Source organism: Nerophis lumbriciformis, linkage group LG26 (genome assembly GCF_033978685.3).
Source record: "Nerophis lumbriciformis linkage group LG26, RoL_Nlum_v2.1, whole genome shotgun sequence".
Taxonomy (NCBI): domain Eukaryota; kingdom Metazoa; phylum Chordata; class Actinopteri; order Syngnathiformes; family Syngnathidae; genus Nerophis; species Nerophis lumbriciformis.
Window position 1 is genome coordinate 10,050,291 of NC_084573.2, and position 23,266 is coordinate 10,073,556.

At 38.4% G+C, this 23,266-nt stretch overlaps 2 protein-coding genes across 2 annotated transcripts in view; both read left to right on the forward strand.

Annotated features, from left to right (window-relative positions):
- The window catches only part of LOC133623929 (kinesin-like protein KIF26B), a 69,357-nt gene extending 48,960 nt beyond the window's left edge, over positions 1-20,397 (forward strand). Inside the window, exons 9-15 of the mRNA XM_061987424.2 lie at positions 23-200; positions 300-441; positions 5,286-5,445; positions 7,644-10,587; positions 14,211-14,366; positions 18,710-18,854; positions 19,692-20,397. Coding sequence (XP_061843408.2) covers positions 23-200; positions 300-441; positions 5,286-5,445; positions 7,644-10,587; positions 14,211-14,366; positions 18,710-18,854; positions 19,692-19,746 — 3,780 coding nt within the window. The 3' untranslated portion in view covers positions 19,747-20,397. The remainder of the gene's footprint in view (positions 1-22; positions 201-299; positions 442-5,285; positions 5,446-7,643; positions 10,588-14,210; positions 14,367-18,709; positions 18,855-19,691) is intronic.
- Positions 20,398-22,923: 2,526 nt separating this feature from the next.
- Positions 22,924-23,266, forward strand: part of cnstb (consortin, connexin sorting protein b) — a 31,809-nt gene continuing 31,466 nt past the window's right edge. Inside the window, exon 1 of the mRNA XM_072916249.1 lies at positions 22,924-23,092. The gene's annotated coding sequence lies outside the window, so the exon portion shown is untranslated. The remainder of the gene's footprint in view (positions 23,093-23,266) is intronic.

Below are 23,266 nucleotides of genomic sequence, written 5' to 3' on the forward strand. Positions count from 1 at the left end.
TTATTTTGACTCCTTCTCGTAGTCACGCAAGCACACTCGGGTGAAGGCGCTGACCGCCGAGCGAGCCGCCTCCCTCCTCGATGTCGCCGTGGCAGCACGACGACGCGACGACTTGGCCACCTTCTTGTCCCACAGCTCCGTCATGTTCTTCACGCTGCACGTCCAACCTCTCCACGCAGACAACAGCGCCCCCGGGAAAGGTTGCCATCAAATTTTTGGGAGCTTGTCGTCGTTTCCGTTTGCGTCGTTCTCCACTTCAGCCTTTATGTTTCATGGATAAATCGTTTTTTCGCCTGCAGGTTGTCGTGGCCCGAGCAGGCTGACCATGATCGATGTGTGCAGCAGGACGACAGGCGGGAACATCAGAAACAAAAGTCCACTCTCTGACCTGGGTCCTACGGTCCTGACACTCCTAAGTGGGAGCAAAACGCTCCCCAAAAAGTAAGCAAGTTCTTCCTCACTACACTCAAATATTGCAGTTTGTAGACATTCTTGCAATGATGTTAAATGTCTGTCTCAGCATATTTACCATTTTTTAACGGCACATTCTAGAAATACCATCACAGAATCAACATAAACTAGTGAAATAAAAGGGCAAACAGGTGAAGAGTAACAAGAAAAAGTTGCAATGTTGACTGATATCACAAAGCTGCCATGCAGGATGTTTTTTTTCTTTATAACTGTCTTTGATTTTGATTCATTATTATTTTTGAGCAATGTTGTTAGGAATTATTGGCATATTTAAGGCTCTAATTAATTCATATCAAATATTTTATTAAAATATTGCATATTTTGTGTGTTTGCCATATAACTTTTTTTTTTTTACAAAAAGGGCATAAAACAAAAAAACCAACATGAAAATAATGAACTCAAAACATATCTAAAGTTGGTCTAGAGACCTGAATATTATTATTTTTTATAAAAAATAAATTAAAATAATATATATATATATATATATATATATATATATATAGATATATATATATATATATATATATATATATATATTGGGAGCTGAGGCGGAAGGCAACGCTCTCAATTTACCGGTCGATCTACGTTCCCATCCTCACCTATGGTCATGAGCTTTGGGTTATGACCGAAAGGACAAGATCACGGATACAAGCGGCCGAAATGAGTTTCCTCCGCCGGGTGGCGGGGCTCTCCCTTAGAGATAGGGTGAGAACCTCTGCCATCCGGGAGGAGGTCAAAGTAAAGCCGCTGCTCCTCCACATCGAGAGGAGCCAGATGAGGTGGTTCGGGCATCTGGTCAGGATGCCACCCGAACGCCTCCCTAGGGAGGTGTTTAGGGCACGTCCGACCGGTAGGAGGCCGCGGGGAAGACCCAGGACACGTTGGGAAGACTATGTCTCCCGGCTGGCCTGGGAACGCCTCGGGGTCCCACAGGAAGAGCTGGACGAAGTGGCTGGGGAGAGGGAAGTCTGGGCTTCTCTGCTTAGGCTGCTGCCCCCGCGACCCGACCTCGGATAAGCGGAAGAAGATGGATGGATATATATATATATATATATATATATATATATATATATATATATATATATATATATAGGATTTATTTTGACTATATTTATGAGTGGGGCACTTTTAGATCCCCAAGAATTTTAGTGGGATTTTTTTCTTTAAAACTGTCATTGCTCAAAAATAATAAATCCAAATCAATGTTATTAATTATTGACATAATCGAGGCTCCAATTACTTCACATCAAATATTTCATAAAATATTGCATCTTTTGTGTGTTTGCATATAACAAAAGTGTTGGATTTTGTTGACAAAAAGGGCAGATTCGTTGAAAGTAAATAAAAAAATAAAAAGTAAAAGTATATACTGTATATACATAGGACCTATTTTGACTACTTTTATGAGTGGGACACTTTTAGATCCCCAAAAATTTTGGTGGGATTTTTTTTTCTTTAAAACTGTCATTGCTAAAAAATAATAATGAATCAAAATCAATGTTATAAATTATTGACATATTCAAGGCTCCAATTACTTCACATCAAATATGTCATAAAATATTGCATATTTTGTTTGTTTGCCATATAAAAAAAATTTTGTTTTGTTTTTTGACAAAAAGGGCATAAAACAAACACAAAAACATGAAAATAATAAAAATCTAAAAGCAGATTTAAAGTTGGCCTAGAGACTTAATTTTTGAAAAAAAAAAAAAAATATATATATATATATATATATATATACCGTATTTTTCGGAGTATAAATCGCTCCGGAGTATAAGTCGCTCCGGAGTATAAGTCGCACCGGCCGAAAATGCATAATAAAGAAGGAAAAAAACATATATAAGTCGCATTTTTGGGGGAAATTTATTTGATGAATCCCAACACCAAGAACAGACATTTGAAAGGCAATTTAAAATAAATAAAGAATAGTGAACAACAGGCTGAATAAGTGTACGTTATATGAGGCATAAATAACCAACTGGTATGTTAACGTAACATATTATGGTAAGAGTCATTCAAATAACTATAGCATATAGAACATGCTATACGTTTACCAAACAATCTGTCACTCCTAATCGCTAAATCCCATGAAATCTTATACGTCTAGTCTCTTACGTGAATGAGATAAATAATATTATTTGATATTTTACGGTAATGTGTTAATTTCATATATAAGCCGCTCCTGAGTATAAGTCGCACTCCCGGCCAAACTATGAAAAAAATGCGACTTATAGTCCGAAAAATACGGTACATAGGAATTATTTTGAGTATTTTTATGAGAGGGACACTTTTTGATCCCCAAGAATTTTAGTGGGATTTTCTTTCTTTAAACTGTCATTGCTCAAAAATAATAATGAATCAGAATCAGTGTTATGAATTATTTACATATTCAAGGCTCCAATTACTTCACATCAAATATTTCATAAAATATTGCATATTTTGTGTGTTTGCATATAAACAAGTGTTGTTGTTTTTTTGAGAAAAAGGGCATAAAACAAAAACAAAAACATGAAAATAATTAAAAAAAACAACTAAAAACAGATTTGAAGTTGGTCTAGAGACTTAATTGTTGGAAGTAAAACCATATACAGTCAAGGTCACACTTGTGAAGGACATAATGTCATGGCTTTGTTTGTTTTATTAAATTTTTGTCATAAAAACTCTGGCACACACAAAATATGCAATATTTTCCCCAAAATATTATTTCAAAGTGGAATATTTGATGTGTAGTATTTGGTGCCTCGAATATGTCAGTAATTAAATAAATGATAAATAAATGGGTTGTACTTGTATAGCGCTTTTCTACCTTCAAGGTACTCAAAGCGCTTTGACACTACTTCCACATTTACCCATTCACACACACATTCACACACTGATGGAGGGAGCTGCCATGCAAGGCGCTACCAGCACCCATCAGGAGCAAGGGTGAAGTGTCTTGCTCAGGACACAACGGACATGACGAGGTTGGTACTAGGTGGGGATTGAACCAGGGACCCTCGGGTCGCGCACGGCCATTCTTCCACTGCGCCACGCCGTCCCGAAAATTCATCCCGAATTCATCCCGAATTCATTCCGAAAATTCATCCCGAATTCATCCCGAATTCATAACATTGATTTTGATTCATTTTTATTTTGTGAGCAATGTGACAGTTTAAAAAACAATCCTATTAAAATTCTTGAGGATTTAAAAACGCTCCAGTCATAGTGTTAAAAAGAAGTCCTACTTTTATTGTTTTTACTTTCAATGCTTAAATCTTAAGATCAACATCCGATCTCGCCATTGATTATACATTTTGATAATGTTTTAATATTGTTTTTTGTTTGTTTGTTTTATTTACCTTTTTGTCCTTAAAAAAACACTGGCAAACACACAAAATATGCAATATTTCCCCCAAAAATATTCCTAAGTGGAATATTTGATGTGAAGTAATTGGAGACTTGAATATGTCAGTAATTCATAACATTGATTTTGATTCATTATTATATATAGAGTTTTTCCTTGCCCTTATGTGGGCTCTGTACCGAGGATATCGTTGTGGCTTGTGCAGCCCTTTGAGACACTTGTGTTTTAGGGCTATATAAATAAACATTGATTGATTGATTGATAGATTGATTGATTATTTTTGAGCAATGACAGTTTTAAAGGAAAAACAATTCCACTAAAATTATTGGGGATCTAAAAGTAGTCAAAATAAGACACATATTTTTTTTTACTTTCAACAATTAAGTCTCTAAACCAACTTCAGATCTATGTTTTTAGTTTTTTTTTAATTATTTTAATGTTTTTGTGTTTCTTTTATACCCCTTTTGTAAAAATTTTTATAAAAATTAAATGGCAAACACAAAATATGCAATATATTATTAAATACTTGATCTGAAGTAATTGGACCCTCGAATGTCAATAATTCATAACATTGATTTTGATTCATTATTTTTTTTTCTAGCAATGACAGTTTTAAAGAAAAAAAATACCACAAAAAATCTTGGGGATCTAAAAGTGTCCCACTCATAAAAATAGTCAAATATATATGTATGTATATATTTGTCTTATTTTGACTACTGAATTACTGGCCTATTCAAGGCTCCAATTACTTCACATCAAATATTCCACTTTGCAATATTTTTTTGGGGAAATATTGCATATTTTGTGTGTTTACTAGTGTTTTTCTAAGGACAAAAAGGTAAATAAAACAAACAAACAAAAAATAATATTAAAATATTATCAAAACTTATAATCAATGACGAGATCGGATGTTGATCTAAAGATTTAAGCATTGAAAGTAAAAACAATATGACTGGAGCGTTTTTAAATCCTCAAGAATTTTAATAGGATTTTTTTTTAACTGTCACATTGTTCACAAAATAATAATGAATCAAAATCAATGTTATGAATTATTGACATATTCGAGGCACCGAAAATATTGGGGAAAATATTGCATATTTTGTGTGTGTGCCAGAGTTCTTATGACAAAAATTTAATAAAACAAACAAAAAACAAATACACATTTTTTATGGACGGACACACATGTATTTTTGGGGAAAATGATTGCATATTTTGTGTTTCTGTCAACAAGGTTTTATTTAACAAAAAAGACATAACATTTAAGAAAAGCAAGTAAATAAAACTTTATATTTACTGATCAAAAGTGGATCTAGAGACTTAAGCACAAAATAAAAAATCACATATGACTTATTTGTAAGAGAGGAACCCTTGAGGTAAAAAAACCCAAAAACAATATACTGTAATGATGTTGAAAAAGTGAGTTTGGATGTTTGAGGTGCAAGAGTGTGTGTGTGTGTGTGTGTGTGTGCAGGGGCAACAAGCTAGCCGTGCTTCTTGGCGAGTCCTTGGGTCACGTGACCTGCCACACCACCGTCGTGGCCCAGGTGACCAACTCACTGGCGCGACTCCATGAAACCACCGCCGTTCTTCAGCTAGCTTCCCGCATCCGTAGAACCCAGAGGAGGACCCAGGTACGCGCACTCAGGTCCACATCAGACTTGATATCATCAAAATCGGTTTGCCGCACCTCAGCTGATGAAGGACATCACATGTTAGCACAATTCAACATGTCCGAAAAGGAGGTGGAAGAATGAGAGCTTAATCTTACCTAAAAAAATCTAATATTGGGTGATACTAGCTCGCATGTCAAATGTGTGATATCATATAATAACAATAATAATAATAGATTTTATTTGTAAAAAGCTCTTTACATTGAGTAAACAACCTCAAAGTGCTGCAGTGTATACAAAAAAATAAAATAAAAAATAAATAAAAATAAAAACTAGAACAGCCAAATAGCTAAAAATAGTATGCATATATCTGTGATACAAGCAGTGCTGCAGCCTGTTTACTTGTGTGATATCATGTGCAATACAAGCAGTCCTGTGGAGTTCTTACTTGTGTGCGATATCATGTTCGATACAAGCAGTCATGCAGAGTGTTTACTTGTGTGTGATATCATGTGCGATACAAGCAGTCCTGTAGCGTGTTTACTTGTGTGTGATGTCATGTGCGATACAAGCATTTCCGCAGAGTTCTTACCTGTGTGCGATATCATGTTCGATACAAGCAGTCAGGCAGTGTGATTACTTTTGTTTACAATTCAACATGTCCGAAAAGGAGATGGAAGCTTAATCTTACCTAAAAAAAACAAATATTGGGTGATACTAGCTCGCATGTCAAATGTGCGATACACACAGTCCTACAGCGGGTTTACTTGTGTGATATCATTTGTGATACAAGCAGTCCTGCAGCGTGTTTACTAGAGTGTGTGATGCCGTGTGTGATACAAGCAGTCCTGCCGAGTGTTCACTTATGTGTGTGATATCATGTGCGATACAAGCAGTCCTGCAGCGTGTTTACCTTTGTGCGATATCATGTGAGATACAAGCAGTCCTACAACATGTGTTCTTGTGTGTGATATCATGTGTGATACAAGCAGTCCTGCAGGGTATTTACTTGTGTGTGCGATGCAAGGAGTCCTGCAGATTGTTTACTTGTGTGTGATATCATGTGCGATACAAGCAGTCCTACAACACGTGTACTTGTGTGTGATATCAAGTGTGATACAAGTAGTCCTGTAGGGTGTTTACTTGTGTGTGTGATATCATGTGCGAAGCAAGCAGTCCTGCTGAGTATTTACTTTTGTGTGCTATCATGTGCGTTACAAGCAGTCTTGCAGCGTGTTTACTTGTGTGTGTGGTATCATGTGCGATCCAAGCAGTCCTGCAGAGTATTTACTTGTATGTGGTATCATGTGCGATACAGGCAGTCCTGCAGCGTGTTTACTTTTGTGTGATATCCTGTGCGATACAAGCAGTCCTGGAGTGTGTTTACAAAACTGACAGCCAGTTAAGATCTAAACATCCTCCAGTAAACACACAATTTCTTCTATTTTACTAAAGTCATTTACAAAAGGTAAACATGCTAGTCTATAGGCTACTAAGAGCTAGCAGCTACACAACAGCTAAGCACACAAGCGAGGCATAGGTTATAATCATTGAACAATAAAAGGTAACATTTGTCAATATAAACAAGTATTAAAAATTAGTTACATGTTACTTACACATACAAAGTCTCCAAGGCAGAAACGTATTAGAAAGTATCCAGTAACAAATGTGTCCGCATCATTCATCTTCCTGCGCCCTGATCTTAACTACATGAATAATTGTGGCCACTAGGTGTCACCAAAAAAAACAATTACCACTTCAACTTAAAGAGAGCATAAGTAGGCCATGGAGTTAGTGTTTTCGTTATGGTATTAGTTTTGTTTCGAGTTATGCATTTCAACATGTCCGTTTCATGGCAATTGCCAACAAATCTGTAACACAAACAAACAAATCAATAGATAAATAAATAATCAATACATTTCCCCTGAATAAATAGTTACTCACTTGATCAAACCTTTTCTAGCATTGCACACTGCAAAATACTAAAAGTTTGTTCAATGATTTGTGCTGATATCGTATCGCATTTATATTAAGGCTTCAATAACAGTATCACCATCACTACATCATGACATACTGAACTGTAGCATGTGCGTTGGATACGTGACTTGAGTACTTGAGTAATGTTATGAAATGCCTTACGATATAATTTCCTTCCCCCAAATCCCAAATGTTTGTCCTTGATAAATGTCGTCTGAATTGTAATTTGTCTGATTCAACAGCAGTCCGGCTCCCCGAGTGGCAGGAGTTTGACTCGACAAAAGAGAGGACCGCCATCTTTTTCTCTGCGAGCTTTCCACTCCACAGATGAGGTCGATGTTGACGTTCAGCATTTTCGCCTACGCGGGCAGCTGGATGAGCGGTCCAGCAGTGACCAGTCCTGTGACACCGTCATCCAGATAGACTCTGACGGCTTGATCCGCACAAGAGCGCCTGCAAAGTTAGCCCAACCCGAGTTTGTGCCAATTATACCCTCCTTGCACCCCAACAAGGCTGACATGGACGACCCAGAGTTTACGGCTTTGCTCCAAGAGCTACTGAAAATCCCCAAACTGCACGGAGAGAACAAGAAAGACGATGCTCAAGGACTTGCTGAAGGACTGAAAGCTGACCTGAAGCAGCCAGAGAGGGACTGTCTGAAGTGTGACACGTTTGCCGAACTTCAGGAGCGCTTGGGCTGCATTGATGGAAGTGAGGAAACCATGGACTTGCTTAAGTCCGCCTCCAAGGTTCCTTCTGTTAACTCTGCCCCACCTAAGCCACAATCCCTGAAAGAAAAGGCAAACACGGAATCGTTCGAGGCACCGCAGACATTGAAGCAGGGACTCGGCAGCAATCAGACTTTGGTTCGAGAAAAGCAAACAGATGGCGCCGTCCCTGGGGACAATTTTCAGAGAGAAGACTCTGGTCTCTATGACTGCGAGGAGTGCAGTGCAACCAGTTCAAGCGAGGAACCGTTGAATCAAAGTCTCAATCGAAACACGACTTTCCGTTATCAGATACGAAAAACTGGAGCTCAGTCCTCTCAAGACGTAAATGTCAAAACTCAGGGCATTGCTAGTACCGACTGCACTCAGCCGACAGAAAAACCAGAGGGTCATGAAGCAGCTGATTGGCTCCAAGCAGACAAAAGGACCTCGCCTGTTGGAAATAGTTTACCTGCATCTCCTCCTTCCCCTCCATGTTCCTCTTCAAACCCAGTAGCTGGAAGGGTTACGGTTAGCGACATGGCAGCTAATCAACCCACGAAGGATGCTAAGGAAATGAAGGCCACTATCACCGTAACGGTCCAACAACCGCTGGATCTGACAGGCCAAGATGAACTAGTCTTTTCTATGGTGGAGGAGGTGACCATCACAGGAGCTCTTGATAGTGGCAGGACGGGAGGGAACATAATTTGCATCAAAGACGCTGCCCAGTCAACAGCACGCCGTCAAGAGTCTGGCGGATTCAAACCAATCCAAATTATTAGCAATATCAGTGACGAAGCTACGGCAGCCGGTCTGACCAACATGTCAAAGTGCACAATTGTTCATCCAGGAGATACAGCGACTGAGACCGACACATTACTGAATCCCTCAAGAAGAGAGAGAATTTTACCTTCTTTTATAAATCCTATGCTGATGAACCCTGATGAACAGTTGGAAAATGTAAAAGACAAAGAAATAACTCTGTCTCACGCTGAGCTTAAAGGGAATACACGCAAGTGTCCAGAAGCTGTTTCTGAGACACTGAGACAATATGCAAAGATCTGTAAATCCTGTGACTCAATGGTCTTGGAAGGTGCCTCTTTCAGTAAAGACACTGCAGAAAACCAAATGCACCCTGGAGACTTTGGGGATGTTTCTTCCACAAACCCTAGAAAGGCCTCAGTGGGGCAGGAATATGCTCGCAGACGTATTGGGAATACAAAGATCACTGGTGCGTCTTTAGGTTGCCTGGAGACGACCTCTGCTTCTTTTAATACAGGTAGCTTACCTCGCAGCTGGCTAGATGCCAACCACCAGGAAAGCCACAGTCACACGGCAGACGGTTGGAGAGACGCGAGGGGGGTGACATCATCCACCCCGTGCAGCCCAGGGGTAACCCTCGAGAGAAGGCGAGACCAGCAGTGTTCCCCGGTGAACCAGAGCTTCTACATCTCCTCCTCTCTGAAATATGACCCAGGCGACACGCAGGGAGCCAAGAGACCTTTCAGAAAGGGTATCGGATCATTGTTTGATTCCTCACAAGTAGGCATGAAACATGATCATATGCCGGGGAGGATGATGTCACCTCTAGAGGAGAGTGGCAGGAATGAAATGAACCAACTGACTAGCAGGACTAGTAAGTCTCTCAGAAGGAACCATGACGTTCCAACATTAGACAAAGGAAGTAGCAGCACCTCTCTTATCCCTAGGAGTAGCAGCTCTAAGAGAAGTTCTGAAGGGCTTTCTAGAGGGGCTCATAAAGGGAAGAGTGTTGGGGATTCAACATTACCAAGGACAAGCCGGAGCTCCAGAAAGACTCGGCAAACTAGCCATGGCCATAACTCCATTTCTCATGAAAATGAAGCTCAATCCCGGCCGACCCACTCAAAGCTCTCTGCTGTCGGGAAACTCAAGATTTCTTACCCCAAAGTCCGACGCCTGTCCTCCCCCAGCATCAAGAACCTGAGTCCTGCCCACAAAAGTCTGCAGGAGTCCATAAACCGCAGTGCCAGTCTTTCCCCGGACGCTAAAACTGTAAGCTTTGAGCGGGCATCCTCCTCATCCCCTCCACACTCATTCCACTCCATCAGCAGGACTCCCAGTCAAAGCTCCACATGCTCGTCCACGAAATCTGCCATCCAGGGATTTACCAACGGTTGCATGTCAGACCTCCTCAAAGACAGGACTGACAGCCCGGCTTTCTCCCCGTACAGTCAAGTCACGTCACCTCACACGCCGCCTCACCTGAGCGGACATGCCAGCGACACCACCAGTGTCCTGAGCGGAGATCTGCCACCAGCCATGGGTAAAACCTCGCTGTATTTCTCAAACAGAAACAGCACAATGAGCAGTGGCTATGATAGCTTGCGGAGAGACAGTGAAGCCACACTGAGCAGCGCTTCTACCAGCGGCAGGAGTGCTTCCCTCCTCAGAGAGGTCCGCAGCAGCAGATCGTCTCGGCGGAGAGGCAACACAGGTATCTAGTAGCAAGTTGTTCTTAAACTCTGGCTAGGTTCACACTGCAGGGTTTAATGCCAAAAATGTTTTTTTGGTTAAATCTGATCCTGTAATGCAAGGGTGTCCAAACTACGGCCCGCGGGCTGATTGCGGCCCGCCAGCGTCTTTAATTTGGCCCACGAGACGACACGGGTTCAAGAAGCAATCTGGCCGGGCAGGGTGTTTACTTATTAAATGTACATATCTGACATTTGGACAAATGCTTATTAGTCGCCATCTTGTGGACAACATGAGTGACTCAGGCTGGTGACCATGGAGTGTACTTCCTAGAGCCTGTATGCACACCAAACAACCTTCCCTAGTCATGGCGCAGAAAAAAAAATCAACCAGCACAAAAAGTCAACAAACTTGTCACACATAACACTGCTCACTGAAGTTTGTGGATATGATTAAAAACAACCAACCACAATAAACATTTTTTTTAAATACACTCATTTAAAGCCATTGCAAGGCATGATGGAAAAAATGCTAAATATGTATAGGATATATATAATTGTCTTTATTTGGAGAAGTAGACATGCCTCCAACTCCAGTAGGTTACAGTCCTGTCGCATTTGTGATTATTTTAAGGATTTTGTGCAACCGCGGTCAACATTTTCTTCACCAAATTATTTGTTGTAGAAGATGAAGTTATTTTGTCTATTGCAGTTTGTGGGACATTTGCTTTGATGTTTGTTCCGAGGAAGGAGTGGGCGAGCAGTCGTAGCCAGAAGTTCTTTATCATCTGTTCCATCTTGTTCTGCTTATGCGTCCGCCATAAATTTTTGCGTTTGTTTTGGCGAAGAATTGTGTGGCATTTTGATGACGTATAGATCGATGAATGCGAGCCAATCTTTCAGACTGCAGTTACAATGAATACATATTGGATTTGTTGTCCACGTACGAGAGAGGCCGGGGTTGGATTGAAAAACTCTGAATTGTATTGCTGACAATGACATGAAAAAATCATATCCATGTCACATTAGGGACGGTACCGTTCACATTTGAACTGATATGGTACCTGGGAATCAATACCAGTGCTCGGTTGTAGAGATGTCCGATAATGGCTTTTTTGCCGATATCCGATATTCCGATATTGTCCAACTCTTAATTACCGATTCCGATATCAACCGATACCGATATATACAGTCGTGGAATTAACACATTATTATGCCTAATTTTGTTGTGATGCCCCGCTGAATGCATTAAACAATGTAACAAGGTTTTCCAAAATAAATCAACTCAAGTTATGGTAAAAAATGCCAACATGGCACTGCCATATATAATATTGAAGTCACAAAGTGCATTATTTTTTTTAACATACCTCAAAACAGCAGCTTGGAATGTGGGACATGCTCTCCCTGAGAGAGCATGAGGAGTTTGAGGTGGGGGTGGGGGGTAGGAGGTAGCGGGGGGTGTATATTGTAGCGTCCTGCAAGGGGTTCTGGGTATTTGTTCTGTTGTGTTTATGTTGTGTTACGGTGCGGATGTTCTCCCGAAATGTGTTTGTCATTCTTGTTTGGTGTGGGTTCACAGTGTGGCGCATATTTGTAACAGTGTTAAAGTTGTTTATACGGCCACCCTCAGTGTGACCTGTATGGCTGTTGACCAAGTATGCTTGCATTCACTTGTGTGTGTGAAAAGCCGTAGATATTATGTGATTGGGCCGCCACGCAAAGGCAGTGCCTTTAAGGTTTATTGGCGCTCTGTACTTCTCCCTACGTCCGTGTACCACTCAGTACAGCGGCGTTTTAAAAAGTCATACTGTACATTGTACTTTTTGAAACCAATACCGATAATTTCAGATATTACATTTAAAAGCATTTATCGGCCGATAATATTATCGGACATCTATACTCGGTTGTAATATACTTTTCCACCACTTGTGGCAGTAATGACAATATTAAACAAACAGAAGTCTGGAGCTCAAGTCATAGAGAAGTTTTTAAGCGCAAAAATTATGACTAGTGGTTAAGCTATATTTGCATTTTGCACTTAAATTTTATTGACAGTTTAGTTACGATTTTTTTTTTTTAATTAGTGATTTAGTTTATTTTAGAAGTACGTAATTATAGTTAGATGTATTTGTCATCAGTTATTTGAGTCCTTTTTTATGCATTGTATTTGGTTAGTACTCATTTTGCATTTAGCCTTACCTAAGCCTAAAGTTTGTGTTCAATAAATATGTGTGACGAACACATGCTTTCATGACATTTGACAAGGTTGTGAACTGCAAGTCGGTTGGATAAAAATATTGAATACGGTTAATTCAGTGTTAATATTTAAGTGGGCCCGGACCCCTCTGTCATGGAAAAGTTTAAGGTGAGGAACCTCTGGTCTAAAACAGCACATTTGTCGATATTAATACCGTATTTTTCGGAGTATAATTCGCACCGGCCGAAAATGCATAATAAAGAAGGAAAAAAACATATATAAGTCGCAATGGAGTATAAGTCGCATTTTTTGGAGACATTTATTTGATAAAACCCAACACCAACAATAGACATTTGAAAGGCAATTTAAAATAAATAAAGAATAGTGAACAACAGGCTGAATAAGTGTACGTTATATGAGGCATAAATAACCAACTGAGAACGTGCCTGGTATGTTAACGTAATATATTATGGTAAGAGTCATTCGAATAACTATAACATATAGAACATGCTATACGTTTACCAAACAATCTGTCACTCCTAATCACTAAATCCCATGAAGTCTTATAGTCTAGTCTCTTACGTGAATGAGCTAAATAATATTATTTGATATTTTACGCTAATGTGTTAATAATTTCACACATAAGTCGCTCCTGAGTATAAGTCGCACCCCCGGCCAAACTATGAAAAAAACTGCGACTTATAGTCCGAAAAATACGGAAAGCATCAAATATCTATAGTTGCATATTACGTACACATACAAAGTCTCCAATGCAGAACCGTGTTAGAAAGTATCCAGTAACAAACTTGTCCGCATCTTTCAACTTACAGCATCATTAGCTGAACTCCATGAATTATTGTGACCACTAGGTGTAGCCAAAAACAATTACACCTCCACTTCAACTTAAAGACAGCATAAGTCTATTCCAGACTGTTGATAATAAATAGGTTAGTGTTTTTCATATCTAACATTTCACTTAATCAAACCTTTTCTAACATTTCCCACAACAATATAACACAAGTGTGTATGATTCCTGCTGATGTCGCATCAGATCGACATTCGTATGGGCCAATATTAAAGGCTTCAAGGTTTTACAGTTATGACACAATGTTGTAAGATCATAATACTTCTTGAAAGGAATGCCAATGGCGCCCTCCCATGTCCTGACATGAATTGGAGGTGACACGCGTGTAGAGCGTGCTCAGGTCGCTTAGCGACACTAAAAGCCTTGCCAGAAGTCATATCATTAATAAATCATGAGGTAATGCTCGCACTCACCAGTCCAGGTCAAACGCAGAGTGGGGTCACACTTGGCGAAGAGCTGTGTTCAAAAGAAAGATGGAGGTGCATTAGCGTTAGCAACATTACACGGTCATAGTGTTATATTTGCCTGTGAAGAAGACACATATTCTGTCTATAAGCATATTTCTCTTGCTGCCTGTCCTGCAGGCGCTCATCCACGTCACCCTTCCAGCGACACAACCTTCTCCATGAGACAATCCTCTAATGGCGCACAATCTCGCTGGGCAGACCACACGATCCCTGAGAAGTACGACGTCAAAGTCTACGACGTTGACAGAAGGCAACGCACGCAGAAGAAAACAGGTGCTGCCTTTATTTCCAGTATTTTATCCACTTAAAAACAAAACATTGAATGGGAATTTAAAGGGGAACATTATCACCAGACCTATGTAAGCGTCAATATATACCTTGATGTTGCAGAAAAAAGACCATATATTTTTTTAACCGATTTCCGAACTCTAAATGGGTGAATTTTGGCGAATTAAACGCCTTTCTAATATTCGCTCTCGGAGCGATGACGTCACAACGTGGCGTCACATCGGGAAGCATACCGCCATTTTCTCAAACACCGAGTCAAATCAGCTCTGTTATTTTCCGTTTTTTCGACTGTTTTCCGTACCTTGGAGACATCATGCCTCGTCGGTGTGTTGTCGGAGGGTGTAACAACACGAACAGGGACGGATTCAAGTTGCACCAGTGGCCCAAAGATGCGAAAGTGGCAAGAAATTGGACGTTTGTTCCGCACACTTTACCGACGAAAGCTATGCTACGACAGAGATGGCAAGAATGTGTGAATATCCTGCGACACTCAAAGCAGATGCATTTCCAACGATAAAGTCAAAGAAATCTGCCGCCAGACCTCCATTGAATCTGCCGGAGTGTGTGAGCAATTCAGGGACAAAGGACCTCGGTAGCACGGCAAGCAATAGCGGCAGTTTGTTCCCGCAGACGAGCGAGCTAAACCCCCTATCGACCCTAGCTTCCCTGGCCTGCTGACATCAACTCCAAAACTGGACAGATCAGCTTTCAGGAAAAGAGCGCGGATGAGGGTATGTCTACAGAATATATTAATTGATGAAAATTGGGCTGTCTGCACTCTCAAAGTGCATGTTGTTGCCAAATGTATTTCATATGCTGTAAACCTAGTTCATAGTTGTTAGTTTCCTTTAATACCAAACAAACACATACCAATCGTTGGTTAGAAGGCGATCGCCGAATTCGTCCTCGCTTTCTCCCGTGTCGCTGGCTGTCGTGTCGTTTTCGTCGGTTTCGCTTGCATACGGTTCAAACCGATATGGCTCAATAGCTTCAGTTTCTTCTTCAATTTCGTTTTTGCTACCTGCCTCCACACTACAACCATCCGTTTCAATACATTCGTAATCTGTTGAATCGCTTAAGCCGCTGAAATCCGAGTCTGAATCCGAGCTAATGTCGCTTGCTGTTCTTTCCGCCATGTTCGTTTGTGTTGGCTTCACTATGTGACGTCACAGGAAAATGGACGGGTGTTTATAACGATGGTTAAAATCAGGCACTTTGAAGCTTTTTTTAGGGATATTGCGTGATGAGTAAAATTAAAAAAAAACTTCGAAAAATATAATAAGCCACTGGGAACTGATTTTTAATGGTTTTAACCATTCTGAAATTGTGATAATGTTCCCCTTTAAATGTCTCTTTGTTGTGTGGTCAACAATATTTCATTTTTTCAACATGAGAGCTTGATGGATTGATTTACAAAATACAAATGTCCTTTTTTTTGTCTTTTGTTCGTTTTAGCTTCCACATTAGCAAGAACCAGTCGGAGAAACGTAAAATATTTCTACATAATGTTGTACATTTACCGTCACACCGATCACCACTGATCGCAGAGCACTTTATTGTCATTGCACATGTACAATGAAATGTCATTTTTTAGCACAGACCCGTTCAAGAGCAGACAGACCTCGTACAGGAACGCTGATGGGGTCGCCACTTACGGCCAGCCCGTAAAAGGTGGGAAAAGGTGGACGATGGCGGGGGAAGATGAGTCAAATTAAAGCCAATCCCAGTCTACGGGTTCAGTCTGAGGCCAGGAAAAAAAACTTGATAGCCACAATAAGCACATATACACATATTACGACACAGAAACCACAAGACTTGCAACAGCTGCGGCCCTTCTGGCACCGCTACAGCCGTCCATCGCACCGAAGGAGTTCAGCGGTAGATAGATAGATAGTACTTTATTGATTCCTTCAGGAGAGTTCCCTCAGGAAAATTTAAATTCCAGCAGCAGTGTACAGAATTAAGATCAAATTTAAAAAGTAAAAAGTAAATAATGGGGGTATAAATGGAAATAAAATAGAAAAATATTACAATAAGAATAACAATAAAAAGCAACAATGAGAATGAAAATATAACAGTATAATAAGAATATAACAAGAGAAACTAGGCAGTACTGACCATGTTATGAAAAAGTATTGCACTGTTATTGTTTTGCATCTCCTGTCATCCTAGTACCTCCCCCTAGCCTCCAGAGAGGAGTTGTACAGTCTAATGGCGTGTGGGACAAAATGAGTTCTTTAGTCTATTAGTCCTGCACTTGGGATGAAGCAGTCTAGCACTGAACAGGCTCCTCTGGCTACTGATAACGGTATGCAGAGGGTGACTGGCATCATCCAGGGTGCTCACTAGTTTTTCCACAGTCCTCTTCTCTGCCACCGTCACCAGTGAGTCCAGTTTTATTCCGATCGTAGAACCGGACCGCCTGATCAGTTTCTCCAGTCTGGAGCTGTCCTTTGATTTAATGCCCCCCCAGCACACTACGATGTAGAACATAACACTGGCAAACACAGACTGGTAGTACATCCACAAGAGTTTTTTTTTTTTACAGATGTAGCAAAGGTGTGGGGTTGGGGCTATTGTGCACTGCAAAAAATGATCGTAAAAACTAGGGCAAGCAATTGTTAAATAGTTAAACAGCGTAAATTTCAAAATAGTTTATCACAGTAGTAAATACAGTGGCATCCTAAAAACCAAGAAACGGTAGATAACCTAAATTAGGATGGTTATGATAAGTAGGAAACACATGACAATATTTGTACAATGCATTTGCATATACCGTAATGTCATAAGCATGCAAATACTAATTTATGGTATTATTATTCTGACTAAGGATTTTGCAGATTGTACATTTAAATTTACAGAATACCTTCATTGTTGGAGGGGTTCTTGTGTTCATTTGTTACCTTTTGGCTAACACTTGTGTTTTTGTGGCAAGTGGTTTCAGACATTGAGGGGTTATGTCTACGTGCTTCATTGCAAACTGCATCATAATGAAGGAACATGTTGTGAGTTGTCCAGTGAAAGGTTGTACATAGAGTTGTATATAGAACATTCAGCCAAAGATTAAATAGAACAGATAGTCAATGATGTTATAGGACATTTAGCCAAATATGATATAGGACATATATATAGTCAAAGGTGTTATAGAACAGATAGATTGTCAAATGTGTTATAGAACAGATAGTCAAAGATGTTATAGGACATTTAGCCAAAGTTGATTTAGAACATATAGTCAAAGATGTTATAGAACAGATAGATAGTCAAATATGTTATAGGACTGTGGTCCCCAACCACCGGGCCGCAGCCCGGTACCGGCCCGTGGCTCGATTGGTACTGGGCCGCACAAGAAAAAAATAAAATAAAAATAATTTAATTTTTTTTTTTTTTTAATTAAATCAACATAAAAAACACAAGATACACTTACAATTAGTGCACCAACCCTAAAAACCTCCCTCCCCCATTTACATTCATTCACACTCATTCGTACAAAAGGGTTGTTTCTTTCTGTTATTAATATTTTTGGTTTCTACATTATATATCAATATATATCAATACAGTCTGCAGGGATACAGTCCGTAAGCACACAATTGTATTTTTTTATGACAAAAAATAAAAATATAACACCCCCGGTCCGCAGTTACAACAAGGTTGGGGACCACTGTTATAGGACATTTAGCCAAATATGATCTAGAACCTATAGTCAAAGATGTTACAGAACATATAGTCAAAGATGATATAGAACATTTAGCCAAAGTTATAGAAGATGTACGAGTTGGTCAAGAGTGTTACAAGAGAGCGTTGAAGAGCAGTGCTAGACAATGTGCTTCACGGGATGACGTGATGTCCCTCAGACGACAGCTCTGGTCCTCCTGAGACTTCCCGCTGATGCATCTTTAATGAGCGCATGAGGGAACTGGGTCATGGTACAGTCAAGAACAAAGACCATGTGATCATGTCCTGGCCAAAACATCATCTTGTATGTACCATCTTTGATGACATCATCATCATAATAATATTATTCTCCTTGTATGTTTCATGTCATAATCATGTCCCATCTTTGATGACATCATCATAATAATATTATTCTCTTTCATTCTCTTCTGGGTCTGATTTATTGGATGTGTGTGTGTTCGTGTGTGCAAGTGCGTGCGCGTGCGTGCACGTGTGTGTGTGTTGGGTTGGCTCTGACCTACTTACAGGACACACTTCCTGGGACCAGTGGTTGGGCCACAGTCAGGTCATGTGATCATTCCAGAAGAGAATGATGTCATTCAAAGTGTTGGTGGTGAAATAACAATATGAATATCAATTTGTGTTTGCATCTTCAGGCGCTCGCGTGATTCAGCGCCAAGCTGCAGTCTTTGGAGTTCCGACATCAGACGACCGCAGACGTCAAATTCCAGTCCAACAACCTGAGGACAGAGGAGGACCAACACAGGTCCGTGCGGGAATTCATCGCGTAGAACCCAGACTGTGAGTGGGTTTTTCTTTTTCTTTTAAACTTATGAATTCATTAAGATTTGGGATGAATTAGAATCACGTTTCAGATGTGAATCGACTTTTTGTGCTGACTTAGCAGATAGAAAAAGAGAACAAACTTATGGTCTAAAGCAGTGGTTCTCAACCTTTTTTCAGTGATGTACCCCCTGTGAATTTTTTTTTAATTCAAGTACCCCCAAATCAGAGCAAAGCATTTTTGGTTGAAAAAAAGAGATAAAGAAGTAAAATACAGCACTATGTCATCAGTTTCTGATTTATTAAATTGTATAAGAGTGCAAAATATTGCTCATTTGTAGTGGTCTTTCTTGAACTATTTGTAAAAAAAGATTTTATTTTTATTTATATTTATAAAGGATTTTTGAATTGTTGCTATTTTTAGAATATTTAAAAAAAATCTCACGTACCCCTTGGCATACCTTCAAGTACCCCCAGGGGTACGCGTACCCCCATTTGAGAACCACTGGTCTAAAGTGGGCCTTGCAGACGTTATGACATCATAACTGATATGACATCATATATGATGTCATATTTGACATAATATTCATATTCATCATCCATATAAAGTATTTTTTTATTAACACATGATGTATATTGGGCATAATATTGTAATTCATCCATATAAAGTAATTTATTAACACATGTCATATTTTACATAATAATTATATTCATCATCCACATAACATCATTAATGTCATATTTGACATTAATGATGTCAAATATGACATCATTAATACATGATGTCATATTTGACATCATATTCATATTCATCATCCATATGAAGTATTTTATTAACACATAATATTCCTGCAGGACACATTTTCCAGACTTCCAAGGAAGACTCTCAGGTGCTCCTGGAGGTCCTTAAGAAGCTGAAGAAGAGGAGCGGCTCTAACTTGACTCAATGATCACTCATTATTATTATTATTATTATTATTATTATAAATACTATTATTATTATTATCCATACCATCCATTTTCTACCGCTTGTCCCTCTCGGGGTTTCGGGGGTGCTGGAGCCTATCTCAGCTGCATTCGGACGGAAAGCAGGGTACACCCTATTATTATTAATAAAATCATTGTTATTATTAGTATTAAAATATTGTTATTGGTATTATTATTATTATTATTATTAATATTGTTATTATCCTGCCCACTTTTTGTCCATTTTCACTTTTTAATAAAAACACGTTTATGTCACCTCAGCACTACTTTGATCTGATTCAGGACTTTTTTGAAGGGAAAATGTTTTTTAAAACACTTTGATGTCAAGTCACGGCCACAAATACTGAATGTAGATGTTCATATATCATGTATATACATATTAATACACTAGTGTTTGATTTTATTTAATGTTCATATATCATGTATAAAAAATATTAGTACACTCGTGTTTGATTTTATTTGATGTTCATATAAGTTTTGTCCAACTGCAATGAATTTATGCATTAATGCAACTTTTGATTAATTTGTAGGGAATTATTTCCCAAGTAATTTGTATGTACTTCATGGTGCTCAACAACACGTCTTTCAATAAAACTTTTAAAAAACAACTTGTCTTTTATTTTAAGTTCATTTATGCTTGAAAAGGTTTAATTATAGACAAATAGTATGTAAAATGTGTTTAAATATGCAGATTAAAAAACAAAAACAATTATATGCATATTTTTGACCAATAATATGCAGATATTTTTTAACCAATTATATGCATGTTTTTGACCAATAATATGCATATTTTTGACCATTAATAGGTCCAACAGAAAACAGCAAATAAATAATAACAAATATATATTTTTAAATGCAATAAAGTGAAGCCAAGTGTCGAAGGAATAAATAAACATTTATGCTTGAAAAGGTATAATTAGAGGCAAATATGTCATTTAAAAAAATATATACATGTATTTGTTATCGATAATATGCATATTTTTGACCAATAATATGCTGATTTTTTTTAAACCAATTATATTCATATTTAAATATGCATATTTTTGACCAATAATATGCAGATAGTTTTTAACCAATTATATGCATATTTAAGTATGCATATTTTTATGTAATTTAAAAAAATATATACATATATAATTTTTTAAATCAATAATATGCATATTTTTTATCAATAATATGCAGATATTTTAAAACCAATTATATTAATATTTCAATATGCAGATTTTTGACAAATAATAAGCAGATATTTTTTAACCAAGTATATGCATGTTTTGACCAATAATATGCATATTTAAATATGCATATTCTTGACCAATAATATGCATCTTTTTGACCAATAATAGGCCCAACAGAAAACAGCAAATAAATAACACCCATCCATCCATCCCTCCATTTTCTACCGCTTATTCCCTTCGGGGTCGCGGGGGGCGCTGGAGCCTATCTCAGCTACAATCGGGCGGAAGGCGGTGTACACCCTGGACAAGTCGCCACCTCATCGCAGAATAAATAAATAACACATTTATTTTAAAAAATGTAATAAAGTGAAGCCGCACAATTTGAAGCGCCAAGTGTCGAAGGTATAATGTACTGTACATGAAATTTATGCTTAGGCAAATATTATGTAATTTTAAAAAAAATATGCATTTAAAAAAATAATCAATAATATGTATATTTTTGACCAATAATATGCAGACTTTTTAACCAATTATGTTAATATTTAAATATGCCTATGTTTTTACCAATAATATGCAGATATTTTTTCAAACCAATTATATGCATATTTAAATATGCTTTTTTTTTTTTTTTTTTTAACAATAACATGTAGATATTTTTTACACCAATTATATGCCTGTTTTTGACCAATAATATGCATATTTTTGACTATCCATCCATCCATCCATTTTCTACCGCTTGTCCCTTTTGGGGTTGCGGGGGGTGCTGGAGCCTATCTCAGCTGCATTCGGGCGGAAGGCGGTGTACACCCTGCCAATAATATGCATATTTAAATATGCATATTCTTGACCAATAATATGCATATTTCTGACCAATAATATGCAGATTTTTTTAACCAATTATATGCATGTTTTTGACCAATAATATGCATATTTGTGACCAATAATATGCATATTTTTGACCAACAATAGGCCCAACAGAAAACAGCAAATAAATAATAACAAATATATATTTTTAAATGCAATAAAGTGAAGTCGCAAAATTTGAAGCGCCACGTGTCGAAGGAATAATGTACATTAAATTTATGCTTGAAAAGGTTTAATTAGAGGCAAATATTATAAAAAATATATAAAATATGCATTTTCTTTTATCAATAATATGCATATTTAGATATGCATATTTTTGACCAATAATATGCAGATTTTTTTATCATTTATATTTAAATATGCAGATTTTGGACCACTAGTATACAGATATTTTTTTTTTTTACCAATTATATGCATATCTAAATATGCCTCGTTTTTTTTTAACCAATAATATGCAGATTTTCTTCTTAGCAATTATATGCATATTCAAGTATGCATGTTTTTGATCCAATAACATGCATATTTGAATATGCATATTTTTGTCCAATAATATGCATGTATAATGATGACGTCATCAAGCGATGACCCCCGCCTGCTTACATAATAACTCCTGACACATCCTGTACAAATAAAAAAAAAACATGTGTTGACTTTTCTGCCACAAGACGGCGGCCTCGTCCACATGTGTGCCGAGGAATGTTCTTATATTATGCATTTATGTACAAATTATGTGCATTTATGTACATTCTAGTATGCAGTAGTATACTTCTACACGTGCGTGTGGTAAAGCAGGGGTGGGCGATACAGCACATCTCGGAATTGACACCGATACTTGACTTTTATTCCAAAGGATTACACTTAGTCAGGACAAAGTAAAATATTCTTATTGATGCAGCAAAATGAGTTGAAAACAGCAAAATAAGGGACATAAGAAGCACAAACTAGACAACTAGATTTAGTGACGCCGCTCTTGGTATCGATAGTGTCGATTTTTGTGTCGCTCATGGGCCGCCGGAAAGTCCCCGGATGGAAGAGTAAACACGACTGTGACGTCACACCAAGCTTCACCTGCAGCGGCTTGTCGGCGGCGGGAAGAGGAGAGGAGGACACGGAAAGACAGGAAAATAACACCAAAATAAGGCCAAAGGACACAAAAAGCGGAGGAGATAAAAAAAGACAAGAGGACGAGCTTTGTTTCCGGCCAAGATGTGTCTTCACATCTATGGAGCGGTGAGTTCGTTCATATCTGACACGAAGTTATGTAAGATATGTTTTATTTCATGTCACGCCATGTCGGGGAAGAATGAACATTCTTCATTGACTTTTTTCCATTTCTCATCTTTTATTCGCTCTTAATTCACACACATGGTATTAATTTAAAATTAATTGGCCATTTTTCTACGC